At 45.3% G+C, this 21,044-nt stretch overlaps 1 protein-coding gene across 2 annotated transcripts in view; it reads left to right on the top strand.

The window, feature by feature from the left end:
* Window positions 1-21,044, top strand: part of RFX1 (regulatory factor X1) — a 60,207-nt gene that overhangs the window by 31,745 nt on the left and 7,418 nt on the right. For both annotated transcript variants that reach the window (XM_070938209.1, XM_070938208.1), the window contains 14 exons: window positions 1,444-1,539; window positions 3,625-3,719; window positions 4,275-4,704; window positions 8,940-9,121; window positions 10,204-10,323; window positions 10,734-10,849; window positions 11,102-11,220; window positions 11,618-11,727; window positions 12,057-12,208; window positions 12,490-12,587; window positions 13,547-13,696; window positions 14,483-14,691; window positions 14,819-14,972; window positions 15,537-15,582. In XM_070938209.1, the coding sequence (XP_070794310.1) occupies window positions 1,444-1,539; window positions 3,625-3,719; window positions 4,275-4,704; window positions 8,940-9,121; window positions 10,204-10,323; window positions 10,734-10,849; window positions 11,102-11,220; window positions 11,618-11,727; window positions 12,057-12,208; window positions 12,490-12,587; window positions 13,547-13,696; window positions 14,483-14,691; window positions 14,819-14,972; window positions 15,537-15,582 (2,077 nt within the window). The remainder of the gene's footprint in view (window positions 1-1,443; window positions 1,540-3,624; window positions 3,720-4,274; window positions 4,705-8,939; window positions 9,122-10,203; window positions 10,324-10,733; window positions 10,850-11,101; window positions 11,221-11,617; window positions 11,728-12,056; window positions 12,209-12,489; window positions 12,588-13,546; window positions 13,697-14,482; window positions 14,692-14,818; window positions 14,973-15,536; window positions 15,583-21,044) is intronic.

Here is a 21,044-nt window from a genome sequence, read left to right as displayed (position 1 = left end):
GAACAGGGGGTTGGACTAGAAGACCTCCAAGGTCTCTTCCAACTATGTTATTTTGTTATTCAAACCAAAGCACACTCCTCAGTCCTGATACCAATGATGAAGATGTCCATCTTCATATCAAGAAATTCCGAAGGAAAGACTCATTGACAATACTATTTATGATCTACCAGAATCTGTCATGGAACATCCAGTTAGTTTTTCCAGCCCTAATATGAACACTATTCAAGCCCATACACAAAGTAGCCATTAAACACTTAAAGTGGGGAGGGCATTCATAATTGCCTAGAAATAGGTTCATTGTTAGTCAAGAAAGAATACTGTATCATCCATTCCTCAATGCCTAAACCCAACCTTTATTCTCAAAGTCAGTTTTGTCTTCCACTGGAACTTCCTTCTGCCCTAGCTACAAAACCCAACTAGAGGAACATTGGCACAAACTATCTCAAATGGAGTTATCAAGCTCTAGCTGAGAAGGAGTTCAGAGTCTCTGACCTTGTAATATTCCATCTTGACTGCACCAACTGTAGACTGGTGAATCACGTTTGCACCAAATAAGCATAAGAGATTCAGAATAATCCTGCGCCACAGGGAAGAACAATTCATTCCACTAGAAAAGTAATCATTTTATTCACTTTCAACAGACGTGTAGGATTGCTATATGATCTTCTGTGATTTAACTCCTCTGTGCAGAAAACTCTTCTGAGCAAAAATTACGGGCCTTCCAGATGTAAACCACCTCCAGGATTTATTCCCACTGTAGAATGACCTGGTTTTACTGTAGAAAAATGGTTCATTTCAAGTTTTCATGAAGGTCCTTTTTCTACACTGGAAGCAGGATATTGAACCCACCCAGACATTCACACGCAGAGAAACTTGCGAACAAATTACCAGGACCCTAATACATTTGAGCAATTTCTCAGCTACAACTTTACCTTACTCTTACTTTTTAAAAATGTCCTACTTTTGAGCTTTCTTCTGGATTGTTACTCTAGTACTGGGGGTAGAATTAGTTTCTCCAAAAGGAAGCACGTTAGAATGTAACTCTGCTTCCTGAACAAGTGAGAGGGACTGTTGTAGAATGCCCTATCACTAGTTTAGAAAAAGGACATTCATGGAAAATCTAATGAATCATTCTAGGTCTTAGTATCTGCTCATATGTGGGTATGTGCATGTATATGGCCATGCACACTAGAGTCAGTTTTTGATTCCTGGTGACTGCCTGGGCTAGTCCCTGCAGTTTTCTTGCCAAAGTTTTTGAGAATTGAAAACTTTTCTCCTTCCTAGGGTTGAGAGAGCGGGACTGACCCAAGGTTATCCAACTGGCTTCATGTCTAAGTAGGAGTAGAACTAATGGTCTCCCAGTTTCTAGCCGGATGCCTAAGCCATTAGACCAAACTAGATCCCAAAGTACACTAATGGACTCTGGTGTATTTCATTCCACAGAGATCTGTTGTGCAGACAACTCCCACAACTCCCAAAGCAGGTACAGTGCAACAACTGGCAGTGCAAGGGCTCCAGCAGGTTCATGTTACTCAAGAGGTAAGTGTTTGTCTTCTGCTCTTGGGTTGGCCTGCATTTCCGTTTCTTGTATCCTGTAGCCATGGAAACTTTCTGCCCTCTGAGCTAGGTAACTAATGTCAGAAATGTTAAAGCCCTGTCTTTAATCCTCCTGCCAAAATGCCCCCTTTATTTCATTCAAGTGATCCAGGATCAGTCTACCCCTGTCCTCCATCTTTCTCTTGTGGATGTGGTTTGTAGCCATCCAGAGATTTCTGCCACTGACCACTCGCCCAAATAGTGAAGTGGGAAAAGACCCTGAGCTATGACAGTTTCTTGGTCTGAAGAGCCCTTTTGCTTTATAGAGTATAGAATAGCCAGAGTACTGGGACCTTCTGTCCTCAGTCTCAACCTTTACATTCTTGTTTCTTTTTCCTTTAGCTCTGATTGCTTTAGTCTTTCTGTTTATTGTCTAGAATGCAGACAGTGGTCCTTCTAAGAGCAGTCAGCAGGAGCAGCAGCAGGAGCAACAAGGAGTACAGCAAAGCCTCTCCCTAGAATGCAACAGCAGCAGCAGCAGCAGTGCACCCCAGCTGACCAGCTGCTGTTTACCTGGCCCGGAGCACAGGCTCCACTACATGCACTCACTAGATTCTGCCTCGGAGCAGTGGGTGGAGCTGGTCCGCATGCTTCCTCAGCCACTCCTCTTGCCACAACAGAAGGTGGTGATAGAGCAGCTACCATTCCTCTCCTCTCATCACTCCAGCCCTGATCAGAGAGTCAAGATTCAGAGAGTCCCTCAGGTGCTAGTGTTTGGAACAGCAGCTACAGCACTTAAAGTAGGTCCAGCAAAGGGCAATAACCGAGATCCAAGAATAGCAAGCCCTGTGCACACCACTTCTTAAGCAACAGAAAACAGAGCAAACTAGTATCCCCTTCTCTGTGCCTCCAAAGGAATCTCGTCTTAATCATTGGTGGTGGTCAAACGGCAATTTCCCCTTCTCCCATACCCTGCCAGAGGAGTTGAAATTCTTGGACCTCTTTAGATTTAGAGTTGATTTTGCTTTATATAAATAAGGGGTAAATATAGGAATCTTAAGGGGTGTGTGAGAAAGAATTGTTAGAAACGTGATGGCCTAGGGAAAGGGGAGAAAGCCCTAGGGGTTTTCCTAATTTATTCATTTCCGGCTTTCACATCTTTATGTGAAACTACCTTTAAGCCACCATAAGCCACTGACACAGTGGTCAGAATGCAGTATTTCAGGTTGAATCTGCCCACTGCCAGCAGTTCGATTCTCACCAGCTCAAGGTTGACTCAGCCTTCAATCCTTCCAAGGTCGGTAAAATGAGGACCCAGATCGTTGGGGGCAATAGGCTGACTCTAAACCACTTAAAGAGTGCTATGAAGCAGTATATGTTTAAGTGCTATTGCTATTTATGGGTAATATATAGCCTATCTTTAAACAAATTTCGTTTTGGTGGACATGGAACTTAAAATATAGGTTTTAATAGTTAGTCAGGATTTCAGCCTGGGTTTGTGAACAAGGTTCAGTCTAAGAAAGAGGAATACTGAAATACTAATCATAAAAAATACTTTCTTATAATTAAAAAATCACTGGACATCTTTGTAAAGGGTCATTTTGCACATGATGGAGGGGTAAATCTAGTATAAACAACTGCAGTCAACTATAGTTCTGAATAATTGTATGGTGTATTGTTATTGTAGTTGCAATACTTCTAAGAGTACTTGCATTTTTTACTATAGCTCTGTGCTTTGACGTGTGGGAAAATTTACTTTGCCTTGCATTCCTTTCTTAATGATCGTAATGCTGAACTTATTTTGTCTAATCAGAGAACCTACAGTGTCTTTCATTTACACAAAGAATTCTTATTCCATAGAAATTCTGGGGTGAGGATTAGCCTTTGATCAGAGAATCCATGATAAGTGAATGTCAGATACAGGATAAAAGCAATGAACATTATGTGGAAGAAAAAAGAATTCTGATAGCCCAGTCGTGCTTTAGGGAAGTCTGTTGGGAGGGGAAAGAGGGAGAGGGACAGTAAACACGGCCTTACTTCTTAATCTCAGTTTGCTTTTGCTTTTCTTTCTGCTGCTTATGTGCTCAGGTCCAGCAGCTTCAGCAGGTTCCTGTGCAGCATGTCTATCCTAATCAGGTTCAGTATGTGGAAGGAGGAGATGCCAGCTACACAGCAAGTACCATGTGAGTATAAAGAAGTCAGGCTTATCCTGCCTATGCTATCCTGAAGCCTGAGCCTAATAATTCAATTGGTCAGATTCAGGGTGCCAAAACCACTGTTCCAAAAAATGGCACGCTATAGTTTTTCATACAATGGCAAAATGTTTCCATGTTTGTCTAAACCAACAGATTCCATATTATTTCTAAACCATAGAGATAATCACTATTCCAACAAAAGCTGGAACTGAAACTATTTCAAGAAAGAATCTTATGCTACCTTAAACATCAATTGATTTATTGTGCCCCAGTTGTATCCGATAGGTTGGGGTAGGATGGGATAGGAGTGCCCTTTACATGTCAGAGAAAACCTGGCAGGAACAGGATGCCTGATATGTGATTATTTTTACAGAAACTTTTAAAATAATAAATCTATTGCCAGTGGGTCCTGCTTCTTGAACTTTCCTCCTCTGTGTCTGTCATACAATTCTGGATCTATGTAGTTGATGTTTTCTCCTCTAGATTGCTGTTTTTCCCCTAATGTGTGTATGTGCTTATTTGACTGTGTTTCTTCCATTTCAGACGCTCCAACACGTACCCTTACACAGAAACCCCTCTCTATACTCAAAACACTGGAGCAAATTACTATGAATCCCAAAACACCCCAACGCAGGTCTCCAGTCCAGCAACCTCACAAACAGTGGCCAGCAGCGGCTCTGTACCTATGTATGTTTCTGGAGGACAAATCATAGCCAATCCAAATGGAAGCAGCAGTACAACAGCAGCAGCAGCAGCAACAGCAGGGGGAGGAGGAGGAGCACCAGCAGCCGCAGGAAATGGTGCTGGTGGTGGCAGCACTGCTGGAGGAGGAGGTGGTGGTGGTGGTGGTGGAGGAGGAGGAGGAGGAGCTGGTGGCAGCAGCAGCACAGGGACCTATGTGATTCAAGGAGGTTACATGCTGGGAAGTTCAAGCCAGTCCTATTCTCATACCACCCGTGCCTCACCTGCAACAGTAAGTTTTCAACTGAAATATTTGCTTGTTGATTCAAAGGAACAGGAAGTTTCTTTTCTTGCTGTCAGTGCCACTAGTCTTATTAATGAAGTGATTATCTATGCCTATATTTTGGAAAAGCAATGTTTTGTGGGCAGACTGCTCTAAAAGACAGCTTAGTGTACTTGTTTTACTAGTCTCTCTGAAAAAGATGCAACTGTAAGAGTGTTGGGCTATTGTTAGGTTACACCCTCAACTCCCAAAAAGAATAAGCTATCCAGAGTCATTCAGGTGAGATGAGTGGCCATACAAATTGAATAAATAAATGAATGGACACTGTTATGGATAGCACATTATGCTAACTGAGTATATATTTTGAATATACTCCAAAAGTTTACCTACAATCGCTCACTAACTTGAGATTTTAGTAGCTTAATTTTTTTTAAAAAAATTGTTTCCTCAAAATAAAAGAGAATTTTTAATTCCTCAAAGTTAATTTCCTCACAAAACCCCAATAAATGGTCTAAAACCACAGTTTTTCTACCTGATTTAAACCCTCTAGCAATTTCTCATAAGATTTCTTATGGTGAAGGGGATTCCGGTTTTCTATGTTATTCTCAATGAATTTCTTTGAATTTTATTTTTGGAGGTAATGGAAGGTACTGCTTCTGTTGGTAGGTTTTTCTGCTGCTTTTTTCTGCTTTTTTTCAGTTCTGTGGTTATCTTGGGAGTTCATTAATGGTGTCTCCCTTTGGGAGACTTTACTTTACAACAAGGGTATCAAACTCAATTTCACTGAGTGCCACATCAGGATTGTGGTAAATGCAGGGGGCGGGGGGAAGCATGGCGTGGCCAGCTCCACTGCTGCTGAATTTGTTCTCCTTGGCCAGGTTGCTCATGTTGTGTGCGGGAGGGTAAAGTGTGTGAATCAGAGGGAGGCCCACTCCATCTCCTTATAAGGAGACCTGGCTTTGAAACGAAAACATCCTCAGTGATAGGATGGGAGACCACCTGCATTGCTTCCTTGTTCAGTTGAAGGCTTCCTTCAGCCTTCAAACAGTAAGGCTGGACCACGAAACTGAGCAGCACACCAGGGCAATGGACAGCGCCCAGCCAATTCCGATTCCATGGGTGGCCTTACTGTTTGAAGGCAGAACGAAGCCTTCAACTGAGCAAGGAAGCACTGTGGGACCAGGCCCTTCACACCCACGTCCAGCCCGCCAGAGTTCGCTGCGCCAGGGCAGGAATGAGAACCTGTCCCGTGGAGCCTGCGCTGCTTGAGTGGGGAGGACGAGGAGAAAAACAGCTGCTCAGTTGACTCTTCCACCCTTCCGCTGCTGCCAGCAGTTTGAATGCCCTGACTGAAGCAGGGATTGCACGCTTTCTCTCTCTCTCTCTCTCTCTCTCTCTCTCTCTCTCTCTCTCTCTCTCTCTCTCTCTCTCTCTCTCTCTCTCTCCTCTCTCTCTCTCTCTCTCACACACACACACACACACACAGAGCGCATTTGGAGAGGCTCCCCCGTCTCTGTCTCGCTGTGACGGCAGTTGCGGCGCTTCAGTGCCTGGCTGGGAGGGCGCTCAGGTAAGCTGGTGCGGGGCATGGCGGTGCAGCTCCACACACACCTGCCTTGCTTTGTACTCCACCACCCCCTACCTCGCTGCTCAGGTGGCTCCTGTCGCCCACGCCGCTGCCAGCAGCTTGGGTGCCCTGACTGAAGCAGGGATCGCATGCTCTCTCTCTCATACATACACACACACAGTTTGGAGAGGCCCCCTCCTCTCTGTCTCTGTCTCTCTGCGGCGGCAGTTGCGGCGCTTCAGTGCCTGGATAGCAAGGCACTCAGGTATGCCAGTGCGGGACATGGGGGGGCACCTCTGCACTACCTCACCTTGCTTTGTACTCCACTCCTCCGCCTCACTTTGTGGCTTTCGCACCAGTGCATTGCTCAGCCTCCTGCTAGGTTACGGTGGCTAGCAAGGAGAAGAAGTGGCGAAGAACAAAACGAGGCAGGGGGTAGAGGAAGAAGCAAGGCAGGGGGTACAAAGCTGCCCCACCCGCCCACTCCGCCCCAGCTTACATGAGGTCCCTTCAGCCAGGCCAAACTCTCACACACAAACCCTGCCACCCAGGGCAGCCACATCCCTTCACTAACCTTGCCAGCTCCTTTTGCCGCTGCCACGTGCAGAGCAACTAAAGTAATCTGTGGGACTACGATAAAAAAAATAGTTCAGACCTTCCAACTTCTCACGAAAAAAAAAAATCTTGCAAGGTTGGAAGGTTTGAACTGTTTTTTTACCGTAGTCCCACAGACTAGTTGCTCTGCATGCAGCGATGGTGTTCTGACCAAGGCTTCCTGCGACAGTAACAATCACACACTTAGTCCCAAAAACCTTCTTTTTATTTCTGTTAATTATTCTGTTATTACGGCTGTTAATTATGTTCATTCACAACCCGTAATGAGTCCCAAGCAGTTTGTAAATAGTCCGACAGAAGTCTGCCACAGTCTTTCAGGATAAGATTGATAAGCACCCACCTTTAACTCCCTTGAAATGCTGCCAAAGACCTAATTGCCAATTAGCTGTGCAAGGCCAAATGGACCACAAAGTCAAAACGGAGCTTCAGAGTTTAAACCAACCAGAACGAACAAAGTTGCTTCCTGCAAAAGCTCATGTCCCTTTGCTCCACCTTTATGCCTTATGGGAAGGGCCAATCATCTCCAAGCCTTACTCCCGAGTTGCCCCTTTTGTCTTAACTGTTCTTGCCTTCTGCGCTCCCCCTGTTCCTCTGCCTTGCTGATGTCAGACTCTGGAGGCTCCGGAGTCAGCACATAACTCCCAGATGGCCCTGGCTCCATCTCTGCCTCCAATGCAGAGCCCCCGTCCGAGCCTTCCCCAGACTCCAGGATTGGCCCATGTTCCTCCCCAGCCTCCTAACTGTCTGACCCTGCTGCCAGCTCCGCAGGCTGCCGGCGGACCACAGCAGATGGAGAACTGGGCCCGTGCCTGTGTACATCTGCTGGGATGGCGGAGGCCAGGCCAAAGTGACATGGGACGGACCCTTACAGTTTCCAGGATGGCCACGCAGGCTGGATTCAGCCTCATTGTGGGCCGGATCCGGCCTGGGGGCCTTGAGTTTGACACCCCTGCTATACAACAACCAAAGTTACAACAGCCAAAGATTCTGAATCTGTTTTTAATCTCCCAATGTATTCTTGGGGGAAGCAAGATAACACAATAAGAATACGGGTAACATTTTTGTGTTTGCTGATTATAGCTCAGATTTCATGCATTTTTCTTTTGGACTACAAGGGGAACATGATGAATTAATTGTTAAAATTAGTATTTTGCCTAATTTTCATTATATAAGAATTTAAAAGTATCTTGCATAAGAATTGAAAAGTATCCCAAAGGTACTTTTTTCTTTTGTTTTGTTTTCTTTTTTCTTTCCAAAAGATAACTGGACTTTCTTGGTTTTTTCTTTTGAAAACATTTCACTTCTCCTCCAAGAAGCTTCTTCAATTCTAGCTAACTGCTGGGGAAAGGATTCATATAGCTGTCTAGTGCTAATGACTGGATGGCTTCAAAGAATATAAATATAACACCTTCCATTCTCCACCAGTTAGAACTGAAGAAGTTTCTTGGATGAGAAGCAAAATGCTTTCAAAGGGAAAAAACTTAAGAAAGTCCAGTTGCCTTTTGAGAAAAAAAAGCACCTTTGGGACAACAGTGACCTGGATGATTGAGAATCTCCATAAAATTGAAAATATATAAAATGCTTACTCTCTTCTCTGTCTGCCTCTCTTTAGAACCATTATAATTCATAAATCTCTTCACATTGATTTCCCAAATGACATTGATTAAATACTTCAGTGAGCATAGAAAGAAAATATCCAAATCTATCAACATGCATAGAAAGACAAATATACTAAAACATACTCAAAAAGAGCAAGGAACAGTAGTACAGGCAGGCAAAATGCAAGTTATTTTGATGGAAATAAAAAGTTTGTTTTGGAAGTGAGTGGATAGCAGATCAAAATAAAAGTAATAAAAATTTCAGCTGAAACTGAAAGAATATTGAGAAAAGTTATTTGGGATTAGTCAGAATTGGCAAGGGTGGTTGAGTTCAGGGTGTAGGAGTGCAGGGCAGCTGAAAGGGCAGAAATGGGGGGGGCAGTGGTGAGAGTTGAAGCAGGAAACGTTAAAGGCTTGGGAGGCAACTTGAAGGACCTGTGAATTGCACTCCTGTTGCTTTGTAGGTTCAGTGGCTGTTGGATAACTATGAGACTGCTGAGGGTGTGAGCCTTCCTCGCAGTACCTTGTACTGCCATTACCTCCTGCATTGTCAGGAGCAAAAACTGGAGCCAGTTAATGCAGCATCTTTTGGAAAGCTGATCCGCTCAGTATTTATGGGACTCCGAACTCGCCGGCTTGGAACCAGGTAAAAAGATGGAAAGTTGTGTAACCAGCATGACTTCCCCATAGAATGTGTTAAATTTGTGCTTCTGTTTTTACGCTGGCAACTATTAAGAGAACACATATTGAAGCAAGTATTTGTTTTGGGAGGAACTGGATTAGCTATAAAATATATATTTTATGTAATTATGGGGAATAATACTATCTAGCTTCCCAAAACATGATTAATCAGATAAACCTAGCAGCTGCATTCACACAGTACATACAACCTACTTGGTTTAATTTTGAATTTTTTATTACTGTTATGTCTTAGTTTTGCATGTGACTCACTGTTATTTGATCAGTTTACAGTATAGTATTTGATGCTAGGTCAGAAAAAGTTTAATTCAATAACTAGTTAAATGTTCTGTGAACAGAATTGGTATTTCCTCAAGCCTCCAAGGCTGAAGAGATGCAGGTTCAAATCTCATTCCAGTCATGAACTCACTAGGCAGTATTGCATGAATAATAATGGCACGTTTTTTGAAATACTTAAAATACTTCATAAACTTTTATTGAATCGGTGGTCCCCAATTTTTAGCAGTCTTGGAATTTTGTGAAAAAGTTAAAGGTACTGTCAAATAATGGTTACCTTATATATTTATTTCCATAATGATCACAACATACCACTTTGACAGAAGGGCAAGCTGGTAAGGCCAGAAAAAACTTACTTGTCCAAGATCTTGAATCCAAGATAGATGATTAATTTGAACCCTAACCTTAACTCTTGCCAGCTCCTTAGAATGCTAGTTTTTAGTCTGTATTCTTTTCTTGGGGATCATCCTAGTCTTTCACTCCAGATTTTCTCTCTTCCTAGTCGAAAAACATAAACATATAAATGAGAGAGGTTTTTTTCTTCCTTTCTAAGTAAGATACCTTGCAAGCTTCCCCTATTCATAATATTGTTCTAACCTGCTGCTTCCCTTTCCCAAACTGGCTAGAATGTGTTCATGTTGTCTTTTCCATTCTACCAAATTTATTTGGCAGGAGGGACATTTCCCCAAAGTGAATGGTTTGTTATGGTCTATTCAATTTATATACAGGCTTCTATTTTCATTTTTCTTTCAGGGGGAATTCTAAATACCACTATTATGGGTTGCGCATCAAAGCCAATTCACCATTGCTGCGGCTCATGGAGGACCAGCAACATCTGGCCATGCGGCAACAGCCTTTTTCTCAGAAGCAACGGTAGGAGATTGTGCAGGAAAAGTGCAGAGTTCAGAGGATATATTCATTGGTTGTGAAGATACTTGTTAAAACTTGCCCACAGCCCTAGAAATTTAATATGGGCCAGTTGGATTGGTGGTATAAGGTGGTTTCCCAGATTTCTGTTAGAACCTTTAAGTTTTCCTGCTATCTGGTTTTGTAGTAACCTCCATGATTTGTCTTTGGAAGTTCCTGATTAGTACTTTTCCCTACCTTTTTGTTTAAATTTTGTGCAATCTCAGAAGAACTTCCTTTCTACCTACATCCAGTTTTAAATATAGTTTTGGTAGGGCACCACTACATACTTGTCCTGATGTCATGCGTGCTCCATCCCTTTCCTCACTATTACTGTGCTCCGAAATGTCTTGACTCTAAGTTAGTTTATCTTTTAGGCTCAAACCCGTTCAGAAAATGGAGGGCATGACCAACGGAGTAGCTGTGGGACAGCAACAGGCCTCAGGGCTATCTGATATCAGTGCCCAAGTGCAACAGTACCAGCAGTTCTTAGGTAAGAATGAGACTTGAGACACTGAGATCTCTGAGTAGGAGGCAGAAGACAATATGTACCATCCTTTATATCGCTGTCTTTGCAGTATTTCTGCAGGGCTCCAGTTTTCCACCTATTTCAAGAAAATAAAACCATAGTGCAAATGAAACCCAAATTTTCACTTGTAGTTTCACTTGCAAATGATAGAAAAGTGTGGCTGTTCATTGGGGTTTAGTTGATTTTGTTGGACTGGCTTTTCCTTCCTCTTTGCAGATGCTTCTCGCAGCTTGCCTGACTTTACAGAGTTGGACTTACAAGGGAAGAATCTCCCTGAGGGTGTTGGGGCTGAAGATGTGAAGGCTTTTCAGCTACTGTATCGAGAACATTGTGAGGTATGTCATGGATCACATTGGGAAGCAAAATGAGGCATTAGAGCATGAGTAGGTAACCTGAAATCCTTTAGATATTCTAATGATCTTTTTTCGAAATCAATGTTGAAAATGATTTGGCTTAAATATGTTGAATGAACTTGGTTTAAAAGGGTTACTGCTGCCAGAAAAAAAATTCCACAAGATGAGCAAGCCTAGTCTTTTGGTAGGGAAAGTTCTTAACCAGTGACAAGTTGGAAAAGTAATGCATTTGGGAAATAATAAGTCAGTGAGCAGGGAGGAGTGTTGCTTGGACTCAGTCAGGTAAGGTGTGGGGCTCAGGGGTTTAAGTTTAAGTTTAGCTTTTCCACTGCAAGAAGTAAAATATGCAGTGCATTATAAAACTACTACTTCTCTGCAGGCTATTGTCGATGTGATGGTAAACCTGCAGTTCACACTGGTAGAGACACTCTGGAAGACTTTTTGGAGATATAATTTGAACCAGCCCAGTGAAACCTCCCCTATAGTTATGTGAGTATTACTGCAAAGTTGTCATTTCTTCTCCATGTATGCGATGTGGCCCAATCAATTTACAGCCCTCCTTTTCCACAAATGTTAACTGCAACCTTTAACCAACGAAAGGTACCTAAAGATATTAGTGGATTCCATTATGAAAATATTGTTGTCAGGGCAAATAAAACATTAACTTAGAAAGGAATGTTGACTAGAAAACAAATTTTCCTACTCATTGATTATTCCTGTGAAGAACTACGGGGAGACATGCTGGCTTCTGAGAAAATGAGCTATAATTTTGTGATGATTTTTTTAAAAATTTGGCATATGTATGTTTGATGTTTCAGCCATGATGAAGCAGAGAAGCGTCTCCCAAAGAACTGCTTGGTGATACTGTCTAAGTATGAGCCTGTTCTCAAATGGACTAAAGACTGTGACAACTTGCTATACCAGGGGCTGGTAGAGGTCCTCATCCCAGAAGTGCTCCGGCCCATTCCGAGTAAGCTTATTGTGCACAGCTCATGTTTTCAGCCAATAATGGGCTATGATAAACCTAGGGCAACCAGTGGTGGGTGGAGAGACTTCAGATCTTGGAAAGGCTCTTCCTGAAACAGCTGCTTTCTCTCATCGTGGGCTTAACCCCATGTTCTGTGATTGGTGGGGTAACAGTCTTGTTTAGTAGAAAGGGAAGCAGTTAGGTCAACTGTTGATCCATAACAACGACTTTGAAAGTGCCTATTTTAGAGTGAAATTATTGTTGTGGTTCCAATTCTGCTCCAGGTGCCTTGACACAAGCAATCCGAAACTTTGCAAAAAGTTTGGAAAGCTGGTTGACGAATGCTATGATGAATATTCCAGAAGAGATGGTCCGAGTGAAGGTGAGCCAAAGAGCACAAAGTTGTGGGGCAGGAAGTGTGGAGCAATTTGAGATGTTTTCTTCTCCTTCTCCTCCTTGTTATCCTCTTCCTTATAGGAGATTCTAATGTTTTTTGGGAAACTTGAGGTCTGTACTAGGAGAGATTGATAGACAACTCCACTAACAGTTGCTGTGCATACTTGAATCTAGAATGCCACATTCTTCTTCCCACTTTCTTTTGGAATTTGTTTATTTATTTGATTGATTGATAGATATAGTCAACCATCGCACATAAATGACAGGGTGACTTACAATAAAATAGATAGTAATAATAAACTAAAAACAAAAATAACTCTTAGCAAAACCAAAAGGCAAGCTTTATTACACTCCCAGGGCCCAGGCACAGAATCAAATGTTAAGGCCAGCAGAATTGGGGCTAACCTGATCTCAGGTGGAATGATGTTCCAGAGGGGGTGCCATGGCAGAAAGTTCCTCCTCCTGAGTCCCACCACCAATACTCCTTAGTTGAAGGCATCTGGAGCAAGCCTCTCCTACTGGTGAGATGGGTAGAAACAATTGGGCTAACATAGTCCCAAGCTATGATGGCTTTAAAGATAACTACCAGTACCTTGAATGTCACCAGAAACACACTGGAAGCCAACACAATTCACAGAGTGACATTAATTACCTGCACTATCACATTCTGCACCAACTGAAGCTTTCAAACACTCTTCAAGGGCAGCCCCATGAAGAGCATGTTGCAATGATCCAGTGTGGAGATCATAAAAGCATGAGTAATTATGAGTAAATCCCCCCCACAAATCCAGGAATGGACGTAACTGCTACACAATCCAAAGCTATGAAAGGCCCTCCTAGCCATGGCTACTACTGTGGTTACTTTGCAGTTCTCTGAACTCCTTAGTTCTTTTCACAAGCAGAATGGTGAGAAAAAAATTATGTCATTTGTGTTTTCTTTCTCAGGTGGCTGCAGCAAGTGCCTTTGCCCAGACCCTGCGACGTTACACTTCTCTAAACCATCTTGCCCAGGCTGCCCGGGCCGTTTTACAGAATACAGCTCAAATTAATCAGATGCTAAGTGATCTCAACCGGGTTGATTTTGCTAATGTCCAGGTAACCATCTATATCATTATGCTGTAGTTTGGCCATGCTGGTTTTTTTCTTCCCTTTCCATTTGTAGCTAGAAACTAAAAACATTTCATTTTCTTGTTGACTCAGATGGGCTGGGTGCTATTTGTGGCAGTGAACTAAGTAGCCAATATAGGAGTTGCTTCAAATACAGACATAAGAAGGTTTAGTTTACTATGCCCATCTGGGTTAGCATTCTTTTTCAAAAAAATGAATAATGTATTTGCCTCATCAATCTCATTATCAAAGTTGTTTTCTCAGTCATTTCGTTATAGTGTTTATACCCCACCCTTCAGCCCTGAGTTACTTTTAGAAAAATAAAAACCAGACCATCCATGCTTCCAGCTTTATAATCTGAATAATACATTACAGAAGGAAAGGGAAAAACAGATAATTCAGGCACCTATTCTTAATGTTTAATTTTCCATCCTGTAATGGGCCAGTTGTAATAGGAAGGGGCTACTCAAAAAGGCCGAAATGACTTCCAGAGCCAGAGGGACCAGTTGTTCTTCCTCTCAGGGCAGTGTTCAGCCTAATAGGCCTCTGTGAGGAGAGATTCATCTTTTAAGCGGAGAAAACATATTTCATAATAGCTCATGATATATTATTGGTTTTTTAATACCAAATTACTTTGGTTGCTCTGTTTCCACAATGTTTTAATTTTTTAAAGCCGCTTCAGATTGGTCATTGGTTTATCCGCAGAGAGAGAGAGAGAGTGTATGTGCAGCAATTGCATTGAAGAATTTTCTTTTTCTCTTTGCTCCTCCAAAGGAGCAGGCCTCATGGGTGTGCCGGTGTGAGGACCGTGTGGTACAGCGGCTCGAACAAGACTTCAAAATGACTCTGCAGCAGCAGAACTCTCTGGAGCAGTGGGCAGTGTGGCTGGATGGTGTAGTCAGCCAAGTCCTAAAACCCTACCATGGCAGCCCCAGCTTTCCCAAAGCTGCCAAACATTTTCTTCTCAAGTGGTCCTTCTATAGGTAAGTGGAAGGTGAGATGCAGAAGTTAGACATGCTCTTTGGTGCCCAAGCTGTAAGTGACTTAATTAACAAGCCATGGTGTTCTACTTCAATGATATGTGCAGCACTGGATTACTTCTCTTTCCAGCTCCATGGTGATTCGGGACTTGACACTGCGAAGTGCAGCCAGTTTTGGCTCCTTTCATCTCATCCGCCTCCTCTATGATGAATATATGTACTACCTGATAGAACATCGTGTAGCTCAGGCCAAGGGTGTGACTCCTATAGCTGTCATGGGAGAGGTAGGTCTTGTGGCTGTTGAACGTAAGAATGAATTGCTGGCAGAAAGAGTGTTCTGCAAATTCTGATTATCATCCACTTGGCAGGGGTATCCTAATGAAAGAAATACTTTTCTCTATATTTGATTATGTGAAGTTTTTGTATGCAATATGTATTCGGATGTATAGCTGAATATAGACCAAAACTCCATATAATCAGGAACATCAGTTCTTCTGTTTTGATAGCGTTTTTTGTAGTAGTTTTGTACTTCAAGTGGTTTGATTAATAGGAGATGCCAAGTTATCTCAGGCTGGGTCTCCACTGTCCTTTTTCCTAAACCCAAAATAGAGTTACAGATCGAAAACCATATATAATTACTCATGCTTTATAGCTAGTGGAATCTCCTGTGCAGGAAATTCAGGAACAGCAAGTTATCAAGGTAAAATCATATAACTATATTCTGGATAAAAAATAAGCATTATGTATGTCTATGCAGCTCTGTGTGTTCCTACATCTGTCCCTTACACAAATTTTTCTCACTGTAGAGAACATAATTGCTTATCCATGTTTTTTTGTTTCCTTTTAAGTTTGCAAATCTGGCAAGTTCCTTGAACCCTTTGGACCCTGATAAAGGTACTGTCCAGCACTTTAAGGAGTTAATTGTTTAAAGGGGTTACTTGTTCGTTTGATGTCAGATTGTTTGGAATTATTACTCCCTCCTTTACAAATGGGAATCAATATTACTTATTCCATTTGTATGAAAAAAGGGTCCCGGAGGGGAGGGGGGGCATATTTAAGTATGTTTGCAGCTATGCCTGAAACAGATTCTGCTCCAGTACAAGTTGGTTGTCTAGGGTTAGGTTCTTGATACGAGGGCTAAAAAAGGAAGACAGTTTACGCCGAGAGGTATCCATGGAGTTTTCCATTGCGCTGCTCCTCCAATCCATGGACGGGGTAGCTTCTCCTAGTTGCTGGGCAGAACTGAGTGCTAAACCTTCCCATTGTTAGGCCACGCCCACCTCAACCAATCAGCTTCAGTCTTTCTCACTCAGTTGCTGTGAGAACTTGGCAATTTGAGTGCTCTCTAATTAATTTACCTTCCTTGCTAATTATTTTGTTATTTTAATTTATTATTTTCACATCTTTACTTTTCCCAAGGAGCTGCCACGTGGGATTACTAATTTGCTGGTGCCTACGGCGTGCTTGGGGCTCCAAACCGCCTGGCCTAGCCCCTTATCAATCGGGGCTGCAGCATACCGGATTCCGACCCGGCTGGGCGGATCCGCGCTTCCGTTGCCGCTGGCGAGGGGCTAGCCTTCCGCTGAGGTGTTAGAGCTGCCCTCGCCCCAGCTCCGTCCTTCGAGCGGCTCCGGAGTGCCGGCCCTGTCATCGGGCGGCCTCCGATGTTTGTAAATCAGCTGGCGAGCGCTCAGAACGAGCGGAGATAGCGGAGACAAGCGCTATTTGGCGGACTCCTCCTGCGCTGTTTTCTTCCGGCCTGCATCGAGGCGCACATAGACCGGATCGTTGGGATTCGTCTCCTGAAGTACCTCTCCCCATCGGATACAGCAAGTATTCAGCCCTTGTGACGGCCGCCATTTTGTTTCGGGACTCTGTCAGCGTGGCGGCCGCCATTTTGGAGAGACAAAATTAAAAAAAAAAAAAAAAAGGATCTGGAGGCTTCTGCCGGCTAGCGCCTGGGTGGCCTTTGGTTATTAACCACCCTTACTGACTTTGGGCCCGGACTTCTGACCAAGGCTTGGCAGCTTTATCCCTTCCTTGCCTGGTTTAGTTGACTTTCTTTGTATTGGGGATTTGAGCTCAGCAGTTTCTGAGCCTAATTTGCCCCCTCCCCTACTCATCTGGATCTGCACTGTGGGCAATTTTTCCTTGGGGGAAAGCCTCAGTGCTGCTCTATAGTGGACTTGGCCTACTATTTGCCCTCTTCTGCCTCATTCAGCATGGCAGACATTGCCTTATCTTCTGATTCAGAGGGCACCTGTGATTACCCTGCCACTCAGCATAAATCAGGCAGTAAGAAAGCTAAATCCAAGTCTCGCAAATCCAAGGCAACCTCTAGGCCCTCCACTACCAACAAGGCGGAGCAGAGGCGCCATGAAGCCTTAGAAAAGCAATTTGAGAGGGCCCAGCAACAACAGGCCTCCCTGTCCAGACAGATTACTGCTTCTGAGGACTGGGCCGATCATTCTGGTAATTTGCAAACCGAATCTTCCACTGCAACCAGGCTCGCTGCTTCCAACTTGCAACGCTCCAAAGGAGTGTCAATGTCATTGCCAGATGTGTCCGGCCAATCGGATGCTCCATTGGGACGTAGACGTGTGCCGGAGGCTACCTTCACACCTACTGCGGCGGGGCTCCGCCCAGAGGTGCCTGACACTCCTGTGAGTTTTCAATCTGTGTTGTCAGATGCGCTAGCAAAGATCTTGGCTGCTGGCATACAACAGGAGGTGGCCCGGCCAGTTAACACCTGTCAACTTTCTTCAGCTCCGGCCCCTGTTGATGATGCAGTTCCGAGCACCAGTAGGCAACGTCCTGTAGTGTCTTCTGAGGAGTCTGAGGAAGGAGAAATTTGTCCAGAGGATGTCGAATTCTCGGAGGATGAGGATCTCCCTCCCGAGAAGCCCTCCTTCACAAATTTGTTCAGACCTTCTGTCTTCAAATCTTTGCTTCATAAAGCCAAGGTCGCTACTAAGTTTGGTATTGCAGATGGGGCCGCTGAAAAGTCTTCTGATTCTCAACACCCACACGAGGCCCTATTCCACGTTTCTAAACAAGATCAAGACGTGATTCCTTGTCCTCCCTTGTTTTCCAATGTCATCACATCTGCCTTTGGCCAACCGGGCTCACTGACTGCTCCGAGTGGCCTGGACAAACGTCTTTATTCTGCTGAGTCACACCTGGAGGAACTTCTTGCCGTCCCTTCAGTGGACTCGCCAGTCGCTGCTTTGTCAACTTCTTCAATGCTGACTTCAGATGTGGTGGATGGCCTCAAGGCGGAGGACCGCAGGATGGAACTGGGGTTCCGGAAAGCGCACCAAGCTGTGGCCTGGGCTATCAAGGCAGCCACTGCCACGTCGTTTTTCAACAGGGCTTCTCTAATCTGGCTCCGCCAGCTTCAGGAGAGGTTGCCCCCCACCGATACCAGACTGCACCAGGACATTAATAAACTTGTGGCAGCAACGGAATACTCCGCAGATGCCTCCTTGACGGCGACAAAATTTGCTTCGCGAGCGATGGCGGCAACGGTGACCAACAGGCGTCTCTTCTGGCTTCGGAACTGGCGCGCTGACAACAAGGCTAAGTGGAAATTGGCATCAGCACCATTTTCGGCCCCAGCACTATTCGGTCCTTGTCTGGAGCCAATCTTGATAGAAGATAAAGACAAGCGCAAAGTGCTACCGTCCTCCTTCCGTCGTGCAGAGCGGAGATATACGCCTTATACACAGCGCCAGTCCTTTCGGTCCTCCTCGATGCCGAGCGGGCAATACTACCAGCGCTCTTATTCACAGACGTCTGACCGGACATTGGACAGACAGCCATTTCGTGACAGATCTAGAAACCAATACCAATCAAAGCGCCCCTTCAGAGGCTCCTCTTACCGTCCTCCACGCAGAGGAAAGTGACTTGTTGCTCCCAGGCCCTATCGGAGGTCGACTCCAGCAATTCTACCTCCAGTGGGACCTTGCGACGACCGACGCTTGGATCCGCACGACTATCCAACACGGGCTTCGCCTCGAGTTCCACACACTACCACCCAACACCTTTCGTCGCTGCCCCATCCCTCGGTGCAGAGTCCAGAGGGAGCTCATGGAAGCAGAGATCTCACACCTCCTCTCCATCAACGCCGTGGAGCCTGTGCCGCGAGGCCAGGAGAGAACTGGATTCTACGCTACCTTATTTCTGGTGCCCAAGTCATCGGGGGGCCACAGGGGCATCTTGAACCTAAAGCGCCTCAATCAATATATCCTGTATCGCAGGTTCAAGATGCATTCCCTCAGGACAGTTTTGGCATCTATCAGGCAGGGGGACTATCTTCAATCTGTAGACCTCCGCGAGGCATACCTGCATGTCCCTATCCACCCGTTGCATCGTCGCTATCTTCGCTTCGAATACAACAACATGCATCTTCAATACCGGGCGATGCCTTTCGGCCTGTCCTCGGCTCCCAGGACCTTCACGAAGTTGGTGACGGTAGTCGCGGCTTCCATCCGATCGAGCTCTGTACGTCTCAGCTGCTATCTCGACGATTTGCTAGTGATGTCAACGTCCCCGTCGCAGGCGAGGAAAGACATGGATGTGGTCCTCCAGGCGTTCCAGAACCACGGTTTCTCTATCAACTGGCAAAAGAGCCATCTGACGCCTACGACTCGGCTCCAACACCTGGGCGCAGTGATCGATTCCCAGCTGGGTCAGGTGTTTCTCTCCCCAGATCGCGTTCGCGACATCAGGTCTATGGTGAAGCGAGTCCAGTCCCAGAGGAAAGTGTCGCTGCTCCTGTTGAATCAATTGTTGGGGAAGTTAATATCCTGCATCCATGTTGTTCCGTGGGCACGCAGACACTCCCGCCCACTTCAGTGGCTGTCGCTTCCATTCCAGAGAGAGAAACGCAGCTTGTCATCCCATCAGATTGTCTTAACCCCACAAGCTCGACTGTCACTCACGTGGTGGAGGTCCCCCGCACTGCAGAAAGGATGTGTCTTTCTCGAACCGGAACAAGTGGTTCTGGTTACCGATGCCAGCCTGTCGGGCTGGGGAGCCCATCTACAGAATGCAGTGATTCAAGGTCAGTGGTCGCCGGCGGAGCGGACGAACAGCATCAATTTGCTGGAGTTGAGAGCTGTTCGTCTCGCCTTGCGCCATTTTGTTCACACCTTGGAGGGACAACATGTGCTGGTCCGGACGGACAACGTCACCACCAAGGCACACATAAATCGGGAGGGAGGCACACGCTCCAGGTCCCTGATGATGGAGTCGGAGAGTTTGTTGGCGTGGGCGGAAAAGCACACAGCATCTCTGGTGGCAGACCACATCTCGGGGCAGGACAACATCATGGCGGACTGGCTGAGCAGGGAGCACTTGGACCCTGCAGAGTGGTCTCTCAATCCTGCCCTCTTCGATCAAGTAGTACAACAATTTGGCCGTCCTCTAGTGGACCTCTTCGCCAGGCCCCAGAATGCCCAACTAATGAGGTTCTACACGCGTTACCCTACCATCGGTGCAGAGGGTTACGACGCTCTAAGCTGTCACTGGCCCCCAGGGCTTCTCTATGCCTTCCCTCCCTTGCCACTGATTCCAAGACTGATTCGGAAGGTGTTGTTGGAGAGGGCCAAGTTAATTCTGATAGCACCTCAGTGGCCTCGCCGGCCCTGGTATGCAGACCTAGTGGGATTGTCCGTTTCTCCTCCGTGGGTAATACCACTGGGGGAGGAGATGCTCAGCCAGGGGGCCATCTTCCATCCCGATCCAGGGTGGCTCCGATTGGCCGCTTGGCGCTTGAGCGGCTCCAGCTACAGAAGGACAGACTGTCTTCCGGCGTCATAAAGGTGATACAAGCGGCCAGACGCCCTTCCACCACTAGGATTTATGAGTCTACGTGGCGTACATTTTCTTCCTGGTCTGTGGCCCATCACGTGGACCCGACCTCTGCAGATATCCCGGACGTTCTGGACTTCTTACATGATGGTTTGGCCAAAGGTCTTGCTCCTGCCACGCTTCGTCGCCAAGTAGCCGCCTTGTCCACGGTCATTCAGTGCGAAGAACACCGTATTCTTTCGCATAATCCTAGGATTAAGAGTTTCCTGCATGGTGCCTCCAACATCTCACCTCCGGTGGTACATAGATACCCATCCTGGGATCTTCCGTTAGTCCTTCAAGCGCTTACAACATCGCCATTTGAGCCCTTGGCTTCAGTGTCTCTAAAATTTTTGACACTTAAAGTCACCTTTCTTTTAGCCATTACGTCAGCTCGACGCGTATCGGAGCTCACTGCACTATCAGTCCACAAGGACCTTTGTATCTTTCATAGTGACAGAGTGATCCTGCGCTTGGATCCATCTTTCCTACCTAAGATAAAC

This window comes from Pituophis catenifer, unplaced genomic scaffold, assembly GCF_029215685.1.
Source record: "Pituophis catenifer annectens isolate HBS135680 unplaced genomic scaffold, rPitCat1.0.hap2 SCAF_2, whole genome shotgun sequence".
NCBI lineage: Eukaryota > Metazoa > Chordata > Lepidosauria > Squamata > Colubridae > Pituophis > Pituophis catenifer.
The sequence above is the reverse complement of the archived record's forward strand: the minus strand, read 5'-3'. Positions and strand labels throughout refer to the sequence as shown.